The 20,096-nt window shown below is 35.3% G+C and overlaps 3 protein-coding genes across 3 annotated transcripts; 2 read left to right on the top strand and 1 right to left on the bottom strand.

Moving 5' to 3' along the window:
* Nucleotides 1-5,583: 5,583 nt before the first annotated feature.
* Nucleotides 5,584-7,628, top strand: LOC143618257 (putative carboxylesterase 16). The gene is made up of 2 exons (XM_077090541.1): nucleotides 5,584-6,654; nucleotides 7,061-7,628. Exons 1-2 carry the CDS (start codon nucleotides 5,810-5,812, stop codon nucleotides 7,599-7,601), a joined length of 1,386 nt encoding a protein of 461 aa, XP_076946656.1. The 5' UTR covers nucleotides 5,584-5,809; the 3' UTR covers nucleotides 7,602-7,628.
* Nucleotides 7,629-8,565: 937 nt separating this feature from the next.
* LOC143618254 (uncharacterized) lies at nucleotides 8,566-10,281 on the bottom strand. Its single transcript, XM_077090540.1, has 7 exons — nucleotides 10,029-10,281; nucleotides 9,451-9,506; nucleotides 9,227-9,363; nucleotides 9,097-9,146; nucleotides 8,936-9,010; nucleotides 8,732-8,852; nucleotides 8,566-8,649 (listed from the first exon to the last, which is right to left on the bottom strand). Exons 1-7 carry the CDS (start codon nucleotides 10,211-10,213, stop codon nucleotides 8,566-8,568), a joined length of 708 nt encoding a protein of 235 aa, XP_076946655.1. The 5' UTR covers nucleotides 10,214-10,281.
* An 8,236-nt stretch (nucleotides 10,282-18,517) lies between these two features.
* On the top strand, nucleotides 18,518-19,831 carry LOC143618259 (myb-related protein 315-like). Its single transcript, XM_077090543.1, has 3 exons — nucleotides 18,518-18,707; nucleotides 18,797-18,926; nucleotides 19,040-19,831. The coding sequence occupies exons 1-3, from the start codon at nucleotides 18,575-18,577 to the stop codon at nucleotides 19,536-19,538; spliced, it is 762 nt and encodes a 253-aa protein (XP_076946658.1). The 5' UTR covers nucleotides 18,518-18,574; the 3' UTR covers nucleotides 19,539-19,831.
* The last annotated feature ends 265 nt before the right edge of the window (nucleotides 19,832-20,096 follow it).

Genomic DNA, 20,096 nt, shown 5'->3' with positions numbered 1-20,096 from the left:
TTAGAGGCGTTTAAGGGCTCCATACGACTTGGTTAAGCCAGCTGGCGGTGACATATTGCCATTGGGTCACCCCGTACGAAGTACTTAGACATTCTATGTTTGTTGACCGTTAAAATTTTATTTTTTTTATTTCTGAATTACAAAATTAATAAATTTACATATTTTGATGTATTAATTTCAATCCACATCATTTTAATAATTAAAATTTCTAACTACACTTTAGTTAAAAAAAACTCCACTTTCTATTAACCTAATCCAAGTCTAAGGCATCTTGGTTACTAGTTATTTTCAAGCCATATATTTACCTATTGGATGATTGGATACCTTGGACCATTCCATTACTTTCTTAGCACTGAAGCAACTCCAAATATAATCTTGCGCCCACCTAGAGTAATATCAAAACATGTGCATACACCTATGAGCCCCACCCAAAATATATCGACAGTTAATTACTTATTTTTACTTCTCGATAATAATAATAACTAGGTAATAAATCTGCCGCATTGCGGCGCCGTGACACAAATTCAGTTGGTATTTGTTAAGTACGTTACAATATCAAGACTAAATAAAAATTAAGTTTCTAAACGCTCAAAAAAAGTATAAGAACACATATAACTTATAATCAAAGTGACACGGATTTGGTTTCCATCGATTAGGTTCGTGTCGGTAAATGTATTATGCACTAAAAATAAGCTAATAGACACTCAAAATAGTATTGAAACTTGTAGGGGTATGGTACTAAAACCCGGTTCTACGACCCTAAATCTATTATGTTTGGCTTATTTTATTACATGGACTAATACAATGTTATTGGGCCGAGGGGGTTTTGTGGAGGTAACCTAACTGAGCTAGGCCCATTAGGATATCATGATGGTGGCCATGAGACTCTCTATATAAGGAGGTCTCCACCTCCTTATTAGAGGTCATGCTCAATAAGAGCCACCACCACTTTTTGTGTCTGTAAACAAGAAATCCTCATGATACGCGCCAAACTTCAAGGTTGGGAATCCTCATAACATCCCATATGGCTACGCGCCAAAATTCAAGGTTGGGAATCCTCATAATATCCCATATGGCTACGAGCCAAACTTCAAGGTTTGGAATCCTCATAATATCCCGTATGGCTACGCGCCAAACTTCAAGGTTGGGAATCCTCATAATATCCCGTATGGCTACGCGCCAAACTTCAAGGTTGGGAATCCTCATAATATCCCGTATGGCTACGCGCCAAACTTCAAGGTTGGGAATCCTCATAATATCCCGTATGGCTACGCGCCAAACTTGGAATCCTCATAATATCCCGTATGGCTACGCGCCAAACTTGGAATCCTCATAATATCCCGTATGGCTACGCGCCAAACTTCAAGGTTGGGAATCCTCATAATATCCCATATGCCTACGCGCCAAACTTCAAGGTTGGGAATCCTCATAATATCCCATATGACTACGCGCCAAACTTCAAGGTTGGGAATCCTCATAATATCCCAAATGGCTACGCGCCAAACTTCAAGGTTGGGAATCCTCATAATATCCCATATGGCTACGCGCCAAACTTAAAGGTTGGGAATCCTCATACCACATGCTCGTGCATCACATACGCTCACGCATATTACTCATGCTTACGCATCACATGCTCACACATATCACAGTCTACGCGCACGCGCATGCGATATCTGCGCGTGGCGCATAACACAAAACCAAAGTCTACGCGCACGCGCATGCAACATCTGCGCATGGCGCGGGACATAAAGTAGCTCGTAAGTCGCCTCGCGCGCAGGCTTTATTATTCATAGAGCTCATAAGACGCCTCGCGCGCAAGCTTTATTACTCACAGCTCGTAAGACGCCTCTCGCGCGCAAGCTTTATTATTCTCAGCTCGTAAGCCGCCTCACGCGCCAGCTCAATTATTATTCTCAAAGCTCATAAGACGCCTCTCGCGCGCAAGCTTTATTACTCACAGCTCGTAAGACGCCTCTCGCGCCCAAGCTTTATTATTCTCAGCTCGTAAGCCGCCTCACGCGCCAGCTCAATTATTATTCTCAAAGCTCATAAGACGCCTCTCGCGCGCAAGCTTTATTACTCACAGCTCGTAAGACGCCTCTCGCGCGCAAGCTTTATTATTCTTAGCTCGTAAGTCGCCTCACGCGCCAGCTCAATTATTATTCTCACAGCTCGTAAGACGCCTCTCGCGCGCAAGCTTTATTATTCTCAGCTCGTAAGCCGCCTCACGCGCCAGCTCAATTATTATTCTCAAAGCTCATAAGACGCCTCTCGCGCGCAAGCTTTATTACTCATAGCTCGTAAGACGCCTCTCGCGCGCAAGCTTTATTATTCTTAGCTCGTAAGCCGTCTCACGTGCCAGCTCAATTATTATTCTCAAAGCTCATAAGACGCCTCTCGCGCGCAAGCTTTATTACTCACAGCTCGTAAGACGCCTCTCGCGCGCAAGCTTTATTATTCTCAGCTCGTAAGCCGCCTCACGTGCCAGCTCAATTATTATTCTCAAAGCTCATAAGACGCCTCTCGCGCGCAAGCTTTATTACTCACAGCTCGTAAGACGCCTCTCGCGCGCAAGCTTTATTATTCTTAGCTCGTAAGTCGCCTCACGCGCCAGCTCAATTATTATTCTTAAAGCTCATAAGACGCCTCTCGCGCGCAAGCTTTATTATTCTTAGCTCGTAAGTCGCCTCACGCGCCAGCTCAATTATTATTCTCAAAGCTCATAAGACGCCTCTCGCGCGCAAGCTTTATTACTCTCACAGCTCGTAAGCCGCCTCACGCGCCAGCTCAATTATTATTCTCAAAGCTCATAAGACGCCTCTCGCGCGCAAGCTTTATTATTCTTAGCTCGTAAGTCGCCTCTCGCGCGCAGGCTTTATTATTCTTAGCTCGTAAGACGCCTCATGCGCAGGCTTTATTATGCTACAGCTCGTAAGACGCCCCTCGCGCGCAGGCTTTATTATTCTCAGCTCGTAAGTCGCCCCGCGTGCCAGCTTAATTATTATTCTCAAAGCTCATAAGACGCCTCTCACGCGCAGGCTTTACTATTCTCATAGCTCGTAAGGCGCCTCATGCGCAGGCTATATCATTCTCAGCTCGTAAGACGCCTCTCGCGCGCAGGCTTTATTATTCTTAGCTCGTAAGTCGCCTCTCGCGCGCAGGCATTATTATTCTCATAACTCGCAAGTCGCCTCACGCGCAAGCTTCATTATTATTACAGCTCGTAAGCCTCAACTCGCGCAGGCTTTATTCTTATAGCTCGTAAGCCGCCTCACGCGCAGGCTTCATTATTTTTACAGCTCGTCACCATCATGAAGAAAATCTCCCAAAACTCAAAGACAATAAAGACAAGGCCAAAGAACAGGGAAAAAACCGCCTCATAGCCTAACACACCTCATAAAGTCCAGCGCTCCACCTAGACGCTTGCGCGTCCAGGAGCAACACTGGACTTGGGGGGGCTTGTAGGGGTATGGTACTAAAACCCGGTTCTACGACCCTAAATCTATTATGTTTGGCTTATTTTATTACATGGACTAATACAATGTTATTGGGCCGAAGGGGTTTTGTGGAGGTAACCCTAACTGGGCTAGGCCCATTAGGGTATCATGATGGTGGCCATGAGACTCTCTATATAGGGAGGTCTCCACCTCCTTATTAGAGGTCATGCTCAATAAGAGCCACCACCACTTTTTGTGTCTGTAAACAAGAAATCCTCAGGATATCTTAGCAGTCACCTCCACTCCCCCAAAAAGCCATCGCAGGTCTCAACATTGCAGGTCTCAGGCGCAGCTGATGAAGAAGATCAAGACGTGGTTCGTTCATCTCGAAAATCCGTGGAAACATCGTCATGGATCAGGTCAGATTCATTTCATGCTTCGACGAAACTCGTATAACATTCGATACAAAAAACAACATATTTGAAATGACATTTATTCGGTCAATAAGAGACGATCATTGTAGTGGCGAGTAGACCCCAAAATTCGGGTCGTATCGGCTACGTTTGTACGGTGTCAAAACTAAACCGAAAACCTAATTTCGTCAAGTTATCATATTTAGAAAGCACGGGCGTTGCGACGACGAATTGGCATGAATTCTTTCGATATCAGTTAGGTTCGTTACTGATATGGAACTAAACCAAAAAATAATTATCAAATTTTAAACAAAAAAAACATAATTTTATACATAAATAGATAATCAAACAACACATAAAAACATAAAAAATAACTAAAAAAAACTTGTAGTCAAGGGACTCGATTAAGAGAAAGAAGCATTAATATAACAATTAAGCAACACTTAGACGATAATGCACAATCAAACAACACATAACAAGAATAATTAAAAAAACTTGTTGCCAAGGGACTCGATTAAGGGGAAAAAAGAAAGAGAAAAAAAACATTAATATAACAACAAAAGAATACTTGAAAGATAACTCTCTAAACTAAAAAAATTAGAAGCTGACGTTACCAAGAGGAGTCAAACTCAGTACCAAGGATTATAAGAGTAGTTAGCAAAGGTAGATCAAGCCATCAAGCCAAAGCACTAATTTGGTTTATTAACTAAAATTAACTCTATAAATGATCAAACTCTTGTTTTCTAAAAAGTAAAAAGGTCAATGTGGCACCGACATTTGGATATAATATAATAATAATAATACTAATAACAACTATAACTAGGCGTACGCGCGCCGCAACGACGTAAACTCGATCGGTATTGGTTAAGTTTGTTACGACACCAAGACTAAATCAATCGGATAAATCTGTAAACGTCTAAAATGGTAACGGCAATGTACAACTTATGATCAAAATGACACAAATTTGGTCGATATCGATTAAGTTCGTTATGTTACCGGCACTAAACCCGAAAGTAAGTTAGTAGACCCCCATAATAGTGGTAGTCCTCGTATAATAATAATAATAATAATAATAATAATAATAATAATAATAATAATAATAAATAATATATTGAAAACGATTTTTATTTGATGGATACAACCATGGTGTTGATCTAATTCGGACTTTAATAATGTTTGAAGATAAGTTGTGTTGTTGGTGTTGTAATTGAATGTTTTTATTTGTTAGAGCTAGCGACTTTCTAGGTGTTGATCAAATTCGGATTTTCAATAAATCCAATCTTTCAAAGAAAAATACAGACATTTCGGAGGGGCTATAGTTCATTGCTGCACATTTAGGCAAGGAATAATAACCATGACAAAGAAATGGACTTGTGTTATTTAATTTACCTTTAAAGTTTTTTAGTCAAGTTTAATTGATCCAACCAATACGCTAATAGCTAGTCTCTTTTAATTACCATTATCATTTTAAAACATTATTTAATCATTTGTTTTCTAGACGACGGTGATCTTTATGCAAGTTGTTCTTGCACTCTTGCCGGACAAGAAGCTTTTGACATTATGCAGGTTATGTTATCTCACTCGTCCTCAAGAGACATCGTATGATGAGAAGACGTCTCACAGACAAAGAGTTCAAATCCTGCAAAGTACGAAAATAAGAGTACCATTCCGAAAAAGGGTTCTCTCATTTGCTAATTTAAGTTAACAAAAATAAACTAAAATAAATTAAAAACAAAAACAAATCCCATAAAATACCAAAATCCAACACAGCCCAAATGTTCCTGGCACCATCATCATCATCCTTCGTTGAAGTAACCTTCAGATTCATCACTCAACAATTGGAATCCATCAATCTCAATTCAATTCAATTCGATCTGGTAACTCTTCCCACATTGTGTGTTAACTCTAATTCTGCAATTACAACTATCGTTCTAATCTAGGGTTTGCGAAGAAGAAGCAATGCCTAGCGTCGCTGTTAAATTATACAGCCTCTTATTCAAATTAATACTTAAACGACGCTTACACAACCGAATCCATTTAACCACCGACAACAACACTTCTTTCGGCGTCACATCTCGTCCTGAGGAAACCATCTCCGCCGCTAATCCCTCCTTCACCGACGGCGTTGCCACCAAAGACATCCACATCGATCCGTCGTCCTGTCTCTCTGTTCGAATATTCCTACCTGACACGTGTCTCCATTCCGACACTGCTAGGGTTAGAGGTAACAGCAACAGTAATAGTAACGGATCTGAACTTGATTCCAGATTCCTCCGTACCAATTCCGGAAACGGCGTTGCTTCTCGGCGGAACAGTTACGCTCCGGCCGAGACGCATAATGTGTCAGCTGTTTCGAGTAATCGTAGGAGTAGTTATAGTATCGGTTTTAGTACGGATGATGCCGGTGTGAGTAATGAGGTTGGTGCGTATAGAGGATATTCGCCGTTTAATCGTAAATGCCGGAAGCTGCCTCTGATGGTGCAGTTTCACGGCGGGGGATTTGTTGCGGGAAGCTGTGATTCGGCGGCGAATGACTTTTTTTGTAGGAGGATTGCGAAGGTGTGTGATGTGATTGTGATAGCTGTTGGGTACAGGCTGGTGCCCGAGGATCGGTATCCGGCTGCGTTTGAGGATGGGATGAAGGTGATGCATTGGCTTGCGAAGCAGGCGAATTTGGCTGAGTGTGGGAAGTCGTTGGGGAAGAAGGTGGATTCGAGAAAGGCGGATGTTCAAGGGCATATTGCAGATGCGTTTGGGGCTTCTTTAGTGGAGCCTTGGCTTGCTGCACATGGAGATCCATCCAGGTAGTTTACCATTACTATTACTATTATTATTATTATTATTATTATTATTATTATTATTATTATTATTATTATTATTTCTTCATTGTTCATAATATAATCTTTAGTTATAACTTATAAGAAATGAAATAAGTAACCTGTAATGCGCCTATTTTGGTCATGTTACAAGTTTACCACTCCAGCTATCAATACTGAATTACGTTGACGAGTGAGTTTAATGACCTCATAAATCAATGTATGTCATAAATTATGCAATGTTACGAGTGTTAGCCTTGTTATTAGGAAGTGTAGAGGTGGCGTGTTGATTAAAAATCTAGGTATCACGTGCTAATTTGAAATTTTGAAGATGAACATGTTATTATAATGGAATATAAAGCTTAGTTCACGTACTAATTAATATTGCATATAGATGTGTTCTTCTTGGGGCGAGTTGTGGTGCAAACATTGCTGATTATGTGGCTCGCAAAGCAGTTGAATCTGGAACCCTACTGGACCCGGTTAAAGTAGTGGCTCAGGTTTTAATGTACCCTTTCTTCATTGGAAACACTCCCACGCATTCAGAGATAAAACTATCAAACTCTTACTTCTTTGACAAGTCGATGAGCATACTTGCATGGAAACTTTTCCTCCCAGAAGACCAGTTTGACCTAGATCACCCTGCAGCCAATCCTCTTATTCCTAACAGAGATGGCCCCCCTTTGAAACGAAGGCCGCCTACATTAACGGTTGTGGCAGAACATGATTGGATGAGGGACCGTGCTATTGCATATGCACAGGAACTGAAGAAGGTTAATGTTGATGCACCGGTTTTGGATTATAAGGATTGTGTTCATGAGTTTGCTACTCTTGATATGCTTCTTAGAACACCTGAAGCGCAAGCGTGTGCAGAAGATATTGCTATTTGGGTTAAGAAGTATATTTCACTTAGAGGTCACGAGTTCTCGTATTAGTATACAGATGGATATATACATAAGTTGTCGGCTTTACTATGATGAGTTTTTTTTTGTGATACACAGGTTATGTTAGGCTATATTTGTTGATTGATAGTGGGACATGTTTGGTCTTCTCATGTAACAATATTGTAACATTTGTAGTGATGGATGATATTGAATGATTCTGCCAACTTGTGTTGGGGTTTAAATGTTTAATCATGTATGTTAGTTTTGGGTGAAGTGGTTAGGAGGCTGTTTTAACTTTTAATTGATGTAGTTTGTACTTTATTTGTTAAGTTCAGAGAAAAATAATACAATGTCTAAAAGATTATATGGACTAAAATGATAAAAAAAACATTGTCTATATACAAGATATAATTGGGGTTTACAAAAAAAAGTGTATCAAGAAACCAACATGGCCAAAGTTTCCTAACACAATTTTATCTTGGTAAATTTATTTTCTTACAAAAGTGCTTCTTTTGAAATAATGAATTAAGACATTGCAAATAAAATATCATGAATTTTTTTTGAACAGCAAATAAAAATCATAAATGAGTTGTATGTTAACACATAAACTCTTCAAACTGAATCAGATAAAACACTTAACTCAAAGAATTTAAACATATACTTATTTATTTATAACATAAACATGCATTTTTAACAGGTTGGTCAACATTGAGTTACAATGAGTTACACGCCGAGTTGGTCAACACTGATATAACAGGTTGAACTTAAAATACAGATAAAACGGGTCTAGACTGCTGCAGTACAGATTGGTTTGTTATCAACATAAAAAAAACCGTTTTAATGCAATTTAAAATTGAATAAAACATCAGTTCAAACATATCAGAAACCCCAAAACAGAGAATATTCCAGCAACATATACCAGTTTTATCACAGCAATCGCGGCGCTTTACCCTTAACACAAGTATAAATCTAGAGCCAACGAAGGCTACAAATTCTTGATACCATTGTCCTCTGATTACCAGAAGCTTCTGCTACAGACCTTCTCAATAACTCCTCTCGCTGCAATCTCAGAGCTAAAGCAGCATCCCCATGAAATTCTCTGCAGTCAGTAACACCACAGAAGCAGGCCGAAAAAAACTCTGATTCCCCAAATTATAATTATTATTTATGGCTTGAATTACACTACCGGATTCAACCATCTTTGAACTTCTCGTCACCAACTTTCTTGCCTCTATTTCTTCTGGAAACAAGAGCTGTATCGTGTTCCATAGAACTGTATTAATGATGCAAGATCTTCCATTACTGCAACACACTCAAGGTTTCAATCATAAATGCTTTACTAAAAAAATGATCATCTGTTTCATAAAAAAGGTTTACTGTAATACCTTATTAGTTGTCTGCACTTCGGGCAACGCTTACCACATTTATCAGCAGCAGATTGCAGGCATTTCTTACAAAAACTACAAAATTTCAAAATCAAAATCAAAATCAGAAACCAAAACCCTAACTTAATTTGGGGGTTTTCGTTAATTAATGAAGGAATTACCTGTGTCCACAAGGAGTGGTGCTTGGTTCAAAACATATATCTAAACAAATCTGTAAATATAACAAACACGGAATCAAGTTTTACCCTATCAATTTACTAAAAAAAAAAGATATAACCTAATAACACTTACCGCACACAAGAGTTCTTCACGAAGTCGATCAATGCATGAAATCAAAGCGTTTCCAGAGCTCGATTCATTAGATTTCTCCAAACTTTTCCCATTAGCACCCACATCAACCTTCCGTTCTTTCTTCTCATCTAAAGTTTCTATTAACACATCACACCAAAATTAAGGCTCAATTATTAAATAGATAAAAAAACAAATCAAAGCTCTAATAATTTAACCCAACAAACCTTCAAGAGCTACTACAAATTTTGAAACAGGACTCGGCCGCTGATCTCTACGTTTTCTGAATATCACATCACATACACCAATTATAATAATTTAGACAAAAATAGGATTTTAATAATCCCAACTAAATGCCATTGGCCAATAATAATCCCAACTGAGTTTATGGTCCCAAATTTTAACAAATCTACTCTCATTCATCCTCCGTTAAAAAAAGAAACCCTTAACGCCGTTAAGTTATTTCCGAATTTCAAACCGACAACATGATACAAGTCAATTGATGTAAAACGGTGATCAAATGGCTTGATTTTGTCTTAATGGAAGTTCAAACACCCAAATTGAAACACTATTTCGTTGTTTCGTTCCGAGCTAAGTTTTACATCAATCAACTCATATCCTCCTATCTGATCAAAAGCCCTAAAACATCAAACGGCGTTAACTTTTTTTCTTTTTTTTTTTTTTTTTTACCACAGGACCAATGAGAGTAGATTTTACAAAATTTGGGAATAAACTCAGTTTGATTATTATCGAGATTATTAAAATCCAATTTGACGGATACAAAATCAGGGTTTGGTAGTCATACCTTCTGGAAAAACTAGGTGGAGATTTGAACAACGGGTCGGACCGTCTCTTGGGTTTGGAATTACGATCAGGTGGAGTGCCATTAGAAGCCATTAACAGAGTTTCTTCGTCCCAACCGGCCATGGCTGCTACAGATCTAAACCCAGGGCTCAATAAACACTTCCGATTATGCTCTTCATCCACCATTTTTCAAGCTTTGATGATGATCGTCAACTGAGTTTTTAAATTTGTTTCTTCCATTTTTATTTAACGGCTACTTTAGAGTATGTTATGTTATTGTTATTGTTTTGTTTTCACAAAATATAAACAATGTGAGGGCATGGTAATTTGGGCTGTCCGGACATGATTAATAATAAGCTAGTTTTTTTTTTCAATTTCATATATACCTTTACAAATATTGAAAATATCATATATAACCATACAAAACTAAAAATATCGTGTACGTCCTTACAAAGTTATTAATATATCATATATACCCAATTCATCAAAAAATTTAGAAAATTGACCATTCAATGCGACAAATCTTCGAATGGTTTGCAATTTTAAAGAAGTGACGTGAAACGATTTGGTTGTCGTTAAAGGTGAGAAACGTCAATTAAAATTAAAATAATAATATAATGTATAAACACATTATGTAATAGAAAGGGGTAGAATGGTATATTCGTTAAAATGGGCATATATAAAAGATAAATATTTTGAAAAATAACGGTAAAATAGTTGTTTATTAATTAATAGGGGTATATATGATACTTTAATTGTGTTTATAAGAGCATATATGAGATTTTATTTACTTTGTAAGGGTATATATGATATTTCAAATTTTGCTTGGGTATATATGATATTTGTAATTTTTATAAGGGTATATATGAAATTAATTCTTTATTTTTTAAGATATGTGTTGTTGCAATGAAATTGTTAAAAGAAATTCAATTTAGATGTAAATATGTTGAATCATGCAAGCACATTAACTCGCAATAATTAGATTGAAACTTAAAGCATAGAAAAGAATAAATAAGTCGAATCAATAAAGAACATTAAACATATAAAAAAATCATTAAGTCGAAACGGTAAAGATCGGTTTGGAGTTAGTATAGTATATAATAACAATAAAAATATAATAATAATGAATAATGAATAATTATAAAGTAGAAGTTTTTTTTAATTAAAATTCAAATAAAACCATAAGTGTTTTATAATATTATTAATACTCAAGGAAAGAAAAATAATACTCATTAAAGTGTAAGGAACTAAAAGTCAAATAGTGAATTATGGTACAAACCAGCAAGCAAAATAGTAACTCGATAAAACATAAAAACAATAAGGTATGATGAGTAAGAGAAATTTTAATAAATTATATACCTGAAATATAAAATTATGATAATCATAAACACATTTCTATTTTCTTATTGAAACTGTAAAATTTATATAATTATTTACTTCACTGTCTTTCTCTCTATGTTTATTCAATATTTAATTTGACTCGAAACTTAGAATCCGAATCAAATAACCTTGGATGAACAGAGTGATACCATAACCACCTCCAAGTGTGATACGGCACTGAAAAAAGGAGTGTGGTGTTCCTTCTTCTACAACCATGCCATATAGCATCCTACTTATTTTCTTCCTTCTTTGTTTCTTTTCCCAATTCACAATCTCTCACCATCCACCTCAACCCATCTCAGTGTTGTTAAAACCTGCCCATAACCATCCCGAATCCATCCCCTCACCTTAAAGTTTAGTATGTTGAATATTGATATGAAATACAGTTTTGAAGGAAAAAAGTAAAGTATCAAGAATATATATTATTCTACATAATTAGGAAACGGACTAAAACATCCAATAGTTGCTGATGAATAGCTACAGGGATAATCAGACGGTGTCCCGATGATTGAGTGCTATGTGCCTTATGTCCAAGGCTTGATGCAAAACTACTATCGAGCCGGGGGTCCAGCCTCTCTAAAATCAAGAATATAAAATTATGAATAACCAAAAAGGGTGTATGAATAACCATTGCCATAGTTACACCACATACTATTCTATCCACCAAGAAGATTGTATTCTCCAAAATCAACCAAGATTTAACGTAACTTAGTTTAGTACAATAATATATTAACTACTACGAAAGTTAATAATATACTTATGGTTTGATAATAAATTGTTTTTAAATGAGATGTTATAACCCGGTTTAAAAGTTATATGAGTTTGATGTGACTAAAGAGCCGTTGGTTTTTTTTTTACTATAAAATTGGTTTTTTAATTATAAATACTTTTTTAAATAAATCTGATATTAATTTTTAGTATATCCCTACTTTATAGGATATTTAAATCAAATATTTTGTGAAATTAGTTTTTAATTTAATGAGATGTTATAACCCGTTTAAGAAATATATGGGTTTGATGAGACACATACTCGTGAATTCGGGTCAAATGCATGAGAAGCCTCCATTTAAAAATCAAGCAAATCTGGTGACTCCAAAAAATGGGGGAGCAACCACATCGCGACACGCAAGACTTTTATGGTTTCGTTTATATATATTATAGATAGATATTTCAGTTTATTTTAAGGAAAGGTAAATGTATATATTTTTTTGTTTAATACAATTTTTAACAGTTGCACTCTAAAGTTCAAAAGCTATTTTTTACAAAATTTATATAAATAAAGAAAAATAGTTATACTTTTTAGTACATAAACATTAGAATAAACTATTTGTAGTATGTTATATGATAAGTTTGCTCAATTATGTTACCTGAAAAATAATACGAATAAGACAATAATTGAGATAATAATTAGGGAATCAAACATTTGGGTCTCATCTCCCCACCAACCATAATGTTCAACTAATGTTTCAAAATTTCAAACTTATTCGATACATGAACAGAACACACATCATTCATATAGTAAACTCTCTCTAAATAATAAATAATTCAACAAACAAAGTTTAAGAATTGTTTAAGTGGTTACCCAAAAATGTGAACTTTCTTGCTTGGAGGGCTTCAACAAAGAAAATCTAACTGTAGACGGTTTATTAAAGCGGGGCGTCTTGGTTTCATCAAGTATGAGCACATCTATGGCCGTCATTTGAAAACCACTAGCCATATGTTCTCTTGCTAGACGCGCTTGGCCACAAATTGTCCTTTGGTGTAAAATTCCATCGATATTATTTTGCTTACCGATGGAGTTCATCTCTACAACTTTGGATCTATCGGTATTGGTAGAGAGGAGAAAACCGATAGAGGCTATTTTGGTGATTTCATGTTGATGTATTTGGATGGCTAGAAACAAAAATATCCTTACACTCTACGAACTTTTTATGAACCCCGCTTTTTTTTTTATCAACTATTCTTTCCTTTCCCCCTTCATTTATCATTTTTATCATTACCCTGCAACCTAAATTCATAATATAATCAATGGATAAATTGATTGGGCCAAATCGTTTCATAGAAATTGATTTGATTGATCTAAGTTAATACAATTTATTATTTATTAATAAGTTTGGTCAATCGATGAATAAAATGAACTGAAAAGGGGGAATCATTCTATATAACATCCTTGTTTGTAATATCATTTGATAATACGTAGTAATCAGTGGCAGAGCTAGAAACTTTTTCCTATGGGTTCGGAATTTTCAATGCTTGATATTTTTTTTCCGGTGTCAAAGATTTTGCGCCTGGATGAGTCGGGTCGGGTTGATCATTCGGTTAGATAAATAAAATGCAATACCACTATCATAACAAAAATATATCGTTAACACTCAATAAAATACAAAGTCATTAAATATAAAGATATTGCATATTATAATTTTTCCTTACGTGTTTTCATGTTTTGCAAATTATCTTCAATCACGACTTTGAAAAAGAACTTATTCTCAATACAACAAATACAAGCATAAAAAATATAATCGTCACCCAAATGATTATGCAAATCCGATTTCACATGCTTCATTGAAGAAAAACACTTCTCAAACGATAGACCAACATGTATTGGTCGTTGGCGATGGTTGAAACCTTGAGGCGGACGACGAAGGAAAAAGTTGATCGATTGCTGAGCCATAGCCGATGTTTTTATTTGTTTATTAACTAATTTTTTATAATCAATGGGTTCGAATATACCTTTTTAAAACGATAACGGGTTCGCTCGTTAATTCGGCACTATAGGTTATATATAAAACCAAAAAAGGACCGGGTTCGGCTGAACCCGGTGGTGACAGTGTGGCTTCGCCACTGGTAGTAATACCACAAGACTTCTTCTTCAAATTACGACTCCGAATAATGACTATTCAGATTCGATGACCAATGTAAACCGGATATTCATTGAGGGGAAGGTATTATTATGATATAAATGGACCAAACATGAATTTTAGGAAATATATCTTTGAGATCTATTTCCCCCTTTTTTCCAATTCTCTACTCCAATATCAATGTTGTAATCTTTTTTTCAATTACTCTAATCATATATAGTGTAGTTGTATCTTTTCATTTCCTAAGTCAATTTTTTTAACCACACACATTGCCTTAGGTTAAAATAAAGATTTTCTTGTTAATGGTGGCCCTCCCCATGATTCACCAATCTAAGCTGCGGCTAAAGTTGCAAAAATAAGAGCTTGAATACCACTTATAAATAATCCAAGAAACATGATAGGAACTACTGAAGGTACGGTAAAAGGCCGTCTAACCAATTAGAATAAAAAATAAATAGAAACATAGTTTCAATAAAAGGAACCCAAGGACCATATTATTCTCCAATTTGAGTTTTACTAACATCTTGAATAAATTCAAGGACATACTCGAAGAAATTCAAGGACATATTCAAAGAAATTCTGATCGCCGGTCGGAATGGTTTATGGGTTTCGAACGGCTAAAGTGGCTGAACTTGATAAGGTAGCAATTACAACCCAAGAAGCAATAAGCACTTGGACGTGGACTTGAAAACCCCCGAGTTTCCAATAAAAATGTTGGCCTACTTCCACACCGGATAGATCATATAACCCATTTAGTGTGTTGATGGAACATTATAGAACATTCATATTGTCCTATTAAAAGAATAAAACTTTATACAAAATTATTTTGATTCAACCATCTCTTTCTCGATTTGACTACTTGAATCACATATTTTGAATACCAACTAATTAAATTCTATCACTTGTTTTTATCTCTTTTTTGAGATTTAGAAATACTAACCGATTCGATAAATTTATAAACCTTTCAAAATGAAATAAGTTATTTATCTTATTATCAATCATGTATTTCTTATATAGCAAGAACAACCTTCACAAATTGAAAACACGAATTTGTTAAGAATTAATTGGGTTAAAGATATAGTGTCATCATTCGCTGGAATCGAAATATCTGCGAGATCAAGGTCACAATTTGTATCAGTTAAACAAAGTTTGGAATTCCCAATGGGATACATTCTTAAAAGGCCGTATATTCTTCGTGCTGGTCAACGATAATTACAACATCGGGTAACCCTGTCATATATTTACATACCATACGATTGAGTCCTTGGGTATACAAAATAGTGTAAAAAGAAGTGCTTCAGATCATGATATTTGACTCAGACCTGTTCTAAAAAGTCGAGGTATTTCGAATGTTTTTGACACCGAAAAAGTATGGGAAAACCTTTGAAAATTTTTCAATATTGAACCTTAGACATATAATAGTTCCGAATCGAATCACTTTAGAAAAAAGATTTTTTCTCTTGATAGCCTTCTCCAATCCCCTTACGCAAACTTTTGTTATTGGGTTAGCCATACACTTCACGTGTTTCTAGCAATTCACATGACAACATTAAATAATACATGTCTTGGATAAGACTTAGAATTGTAATTATTTCGTTGCCTTTTCGGGTCTCTAGCTTCTCGATAGATAACTTTTACGTCATCCTTTAATTTTGTTTTAACAACATATTTTTTCATTTTAATCCTTCAAACCTTACACCCATAATGATTTGAACCTACCACGTCACGCTAACACTTCATCTTTTAATTAATTATTATTTTGTTTTGGACTTTTGGATCATAGTTTTTATTATTATTATTTTTCGAACGAACCCATAACAATTTTAGTTGAAGACACAACACTTTATCACTAGATCAAGCTGGTTGTTAGGTTTTTATTAAAATGGTATATCACAATAAATATTTGTTTATTTATTTTAATTATTTAAAAATGTATATTGTATATGTGAATATCGAGATATCATTGTCATGGTACGGGACATAAAGAGCATAGCAGCATACATATTATACTACAACTTTGATATTGACCCAAGGCATTTTTGTTGATCTTAAATTAAATTAAATATCCCTAGTCTTTGTATAATTTCATTTATCATCATTTTGTTTTGTTAATCTTATCTTACAATCGGTCAAAAAAATAGACTAATATATTGTTTGCCTTAGGTAGTTTTCACTTTTTAGACCACAAATGTCACAATAGAGTAGTTGTAACAAATATATATATTTTTTTAATTGACTTTGTAGTACAAAAGTTATGTTTCTACTCAGCATTAATTAACTCAAAAGCTAAATAAAACTTATTACTTGAATTATGATGCACTCCTACTCAGAATAGAGGTGAACAACATAGATCAGCCCAAACCAGGTAGAATTCAACCTGGGTTGAGGCTGACCTATACATGGAATACATAACCAAACTTATTTGTGCATTTCAGTTTTCAGAGTTTGGACTCAATTAGGTTTGGATGCTATTAGGGTATACAACTAGAACCAAAATATACCAAAGCATTTGGTAAAACCAGAAATCATCACCCTTTCAAATCGGGATTCGAAACCAACCACAAGTTTATGTTTATCAATTGTTGCTCAAACGGAAAATCATCTCTATCAATTTATTCTCATATATCAATTGTAATATGAGGGGTGCGCAATGAGTTGATCAAAAGTAGTTTATAAGTGGCAATACAATTATGCACACTAATTGTTTGCTTAAATGCCTATGTTGATAATTGGAGATGGTTTCTTTTGCATATATGCTATGTCAATGGGGGCATCAATGAGTAGGTTAAACTTTGCTTGGGACAAAGTTGAATTGAGTTTGGAAATAAAGAGGATATGTTTTCAATTTTAAGGCATGTCTTGTCGAAATCGCGGTCTCCGTTGAATGCATGGGCTTACCATTTATACGCGTTTCGTAGATCTCACATTTCAATATGACAAATATAGTTTTCTGATTCGTATGGTTTTTGCACTTTCAGATTAAAATATTTCGTGGGTATACAAAATCAATAATCCAAAAAAAAATAAAGGTTTATTTTTATATTTTTATATATTATGTTTATTTTAACAAAGAGCAAGATACTCCTTTGATGTGAAAATGAAGTTTGAATTTATTGTGTAAAACATATAAGAGGATACTCTTTATATAGGGTTGAACCATCACAACACGTTTCAGTTGATGGTTATAACAGTCGGCAATAGAACACTTAACCTGTAGTGGACAACCTTAAGTTGAAAGATCCATCAGTGGTAACTTAGTTAGCATTAACACATAATCTTACAGATCTTTTGAATTACCGATGAATTCGAGAAGAATACCCTTCTACATGTCAATACCGACTTAAGTCTTAAATTTATGTCCACTCATTGATTTTTCTTGGTTTATTAGAGCTACGTACAAGCATTCTATTCAAGTACTCCGTATATCACTACCTTAGTTGAAAATTTCCATTTAAATTGGAATATGGTGATTCATAGTGACCCGCTAAGCATCTATGTTTGAATGTACAAACCACTTATAATCATTTTACCACTAACATACATATTACCGCTAAATGTAATGTGCTACTGATGTTTAGTAGCCCCTGTTTTAATTCGTAACTAATCTAAGTTTTCATGCAACTTTTAATCATCATGGAAATTCAAAGCATTTACAATGAAGCTTTTCAGGCATCGGGGCTCGGTCCTCAACAAATCTACTTTTACCATTATTCACATTATATTTTATTTATTTCATGAATGGCATCATTCCATTCGTGTGTGAACTCCATCAAAATAAATTAGAAGAAACATGCTAATAGACATAAAACAACTAATAATTACTAATTAATTAAACATGATACACGAATAGGGAAATGCAAATTGGCATCTAAGATGTATGAATAACTTCCCTACAAAGACAAAGCTGGCCAGCTCTTCAAGGGGCCAAAATCTTATTATTTAATATTCTCCAGGATTTTTACTCCAAAACTTTAAAACTTTTAAAAACAAGACTTTTACACTATGGCTACAAACTTGATGATTTCATAATTTGTCAAGATAAAGAACCCACGTCTAGTCATCTACAATGATTAATATAAACAAAGAGTGGGTGACCATTTTTAGGGTTTATTGTAATATACATTCATCAACGTCAACCAAAACTAACTGTACATGTTTTAAATATTCAACAAACTTTGTCGGAGGAATCTTGGCTCAGTTTATAAAAGGCTTTGTTTGGTTTTCTGTGGGTTGGAAAGACAAGACTAACTACAAAAAGATCAAGAACATATACGCGCAAGGTTCGGGAAACTTTTTTTTTTTTGTGGTCATGGGGAGACAGCCTTGTTGTGAAAGAGCAGGATTGAAGAGAGGTCCATGGACTATGGAAGAAGATCGAAAGCTTATGAATTTTATCATCAACAATGGCATCCAATGTTGGCGAATGGTTCCAAAACTTGCAGGTTCTAATTCATATTTTCTCTTTAGTTGCGATGCTAATATTGTCATGAACTTTCGATCCTAATATTATTAATTTTTCGGTTTCATGAAGGTTTGCTAAGATGTGGGAAAAGTTGTAGATTAAGATGGATTAACTATTTGAGGCCTGATCTCAAACGAGGTACATTATCAGAAGCCGAAGAAGATCAGATTATTGAACTTCATGCTCGTCTTGGTAATAGGTATCGCTTCTTCATCTTTGTTTCTCTGATGTTATATCAAGTAAAGTTTGCATATATGTAACTGTAAATTGTAATCAAATATTTAACGACTAATATTTGGAATACTATTTTAGGTGGTCTAAGATAGCATCACATTTTCCTGGACGAACAGATAACGAAATCAAGAATCATTGGAACACTCGAATCAAGAAAAAGCTCAAACTTCTTGGAGTAGACCCAAACACATACAAACATATTGACGAAGAGAAGAAACACGATTTGGGAGTGAAAAATGAACAGTCCTGCAACATTGTGTCAACTAACACAAACATCCATTTGGATTGTGCCAAGATAGATGAACTGAGAGTTAAAAATGACATGAACTCAAGGATTGATTACAACATGGCGTGCATGAACTTTGATGCAGATATCCATGCATTCACAAACACAAACCAAGAGACATCGACGATGACTTCAAATTCAGAAATCCCGAATTCTTGCCTTGGAGATGAATCCTCTTTAGTTAAAGGAGATTATTCTTTTCAGCAATGGGCTGATGGTGTAGATTCATTGATGTTATGGGATAGTTTCAATCAGCAAGAAGACCTGTTTTTCCTTTCAGGAAATTATTAGTTGCAAATGTTATCATTTTTCCCTCAAGGAAAAGGAATTGAAATACGAAATTCGAATTTTGTAGTGAACAAATTAAGTAGAATGTAATTCCCTTTTTCGGATTTATTTTGTTCGGTGGTTTTGTTAAACCACTGAAAGTTAATAAATAATCAGTCGCAATTCCGGATTATGTCGTTAAAATTTACAATAGACTTGATTCTATCATCAAATTTGTGATGGACCTCTGTACGCAAAATAGAATAGGCACATAGATATAAACTTATAAATGGGCCTCTTGTAAACTAGTTGGCAGTAGAACGATAAGTGTAATAAACATACAAAATACTAAAATAGTAAAGCTAACAATCAAGCATATAACATATATAAAAAAAATTAAAAAAATTATGAGCTCCGGGGTTAGCGAGCCCCGCACATGCATGGTAGTGAGACGGCCCTGCGGATGAGTTTTTATCATAAAGTTTAAAAGTATTAACTTAAATTACTGCCATCATAAATCTATTACAATAAAATATTTATGTTGTCAATGTAGGGCTAACGTACTTGATAGAGGCATATATG

The sequence above is a fragment of the Bidens hawaiensis genome, unplaced genomic scaffold, assembly GCF_021521415.1.
Source record: "Bidens hawaiensis isolate Kalapana, Puna unplaced genomic scaffold, B.hawaiensis_p1.1 tig00066618_1, whole genome shotgun sequence".
Taxonomy (NCBI): Eukaryota; Viridiplantae; Streptophyta; class Magnoliopsida; order Asterales; family Asteraceae; genus Bidens; species Bidens hawaiensis.
The sequence above is the reverse complement of the archived record's forward strand: the minus strand, read 5'-3'. Positions and strand labels throughout refer to the sequence as shown.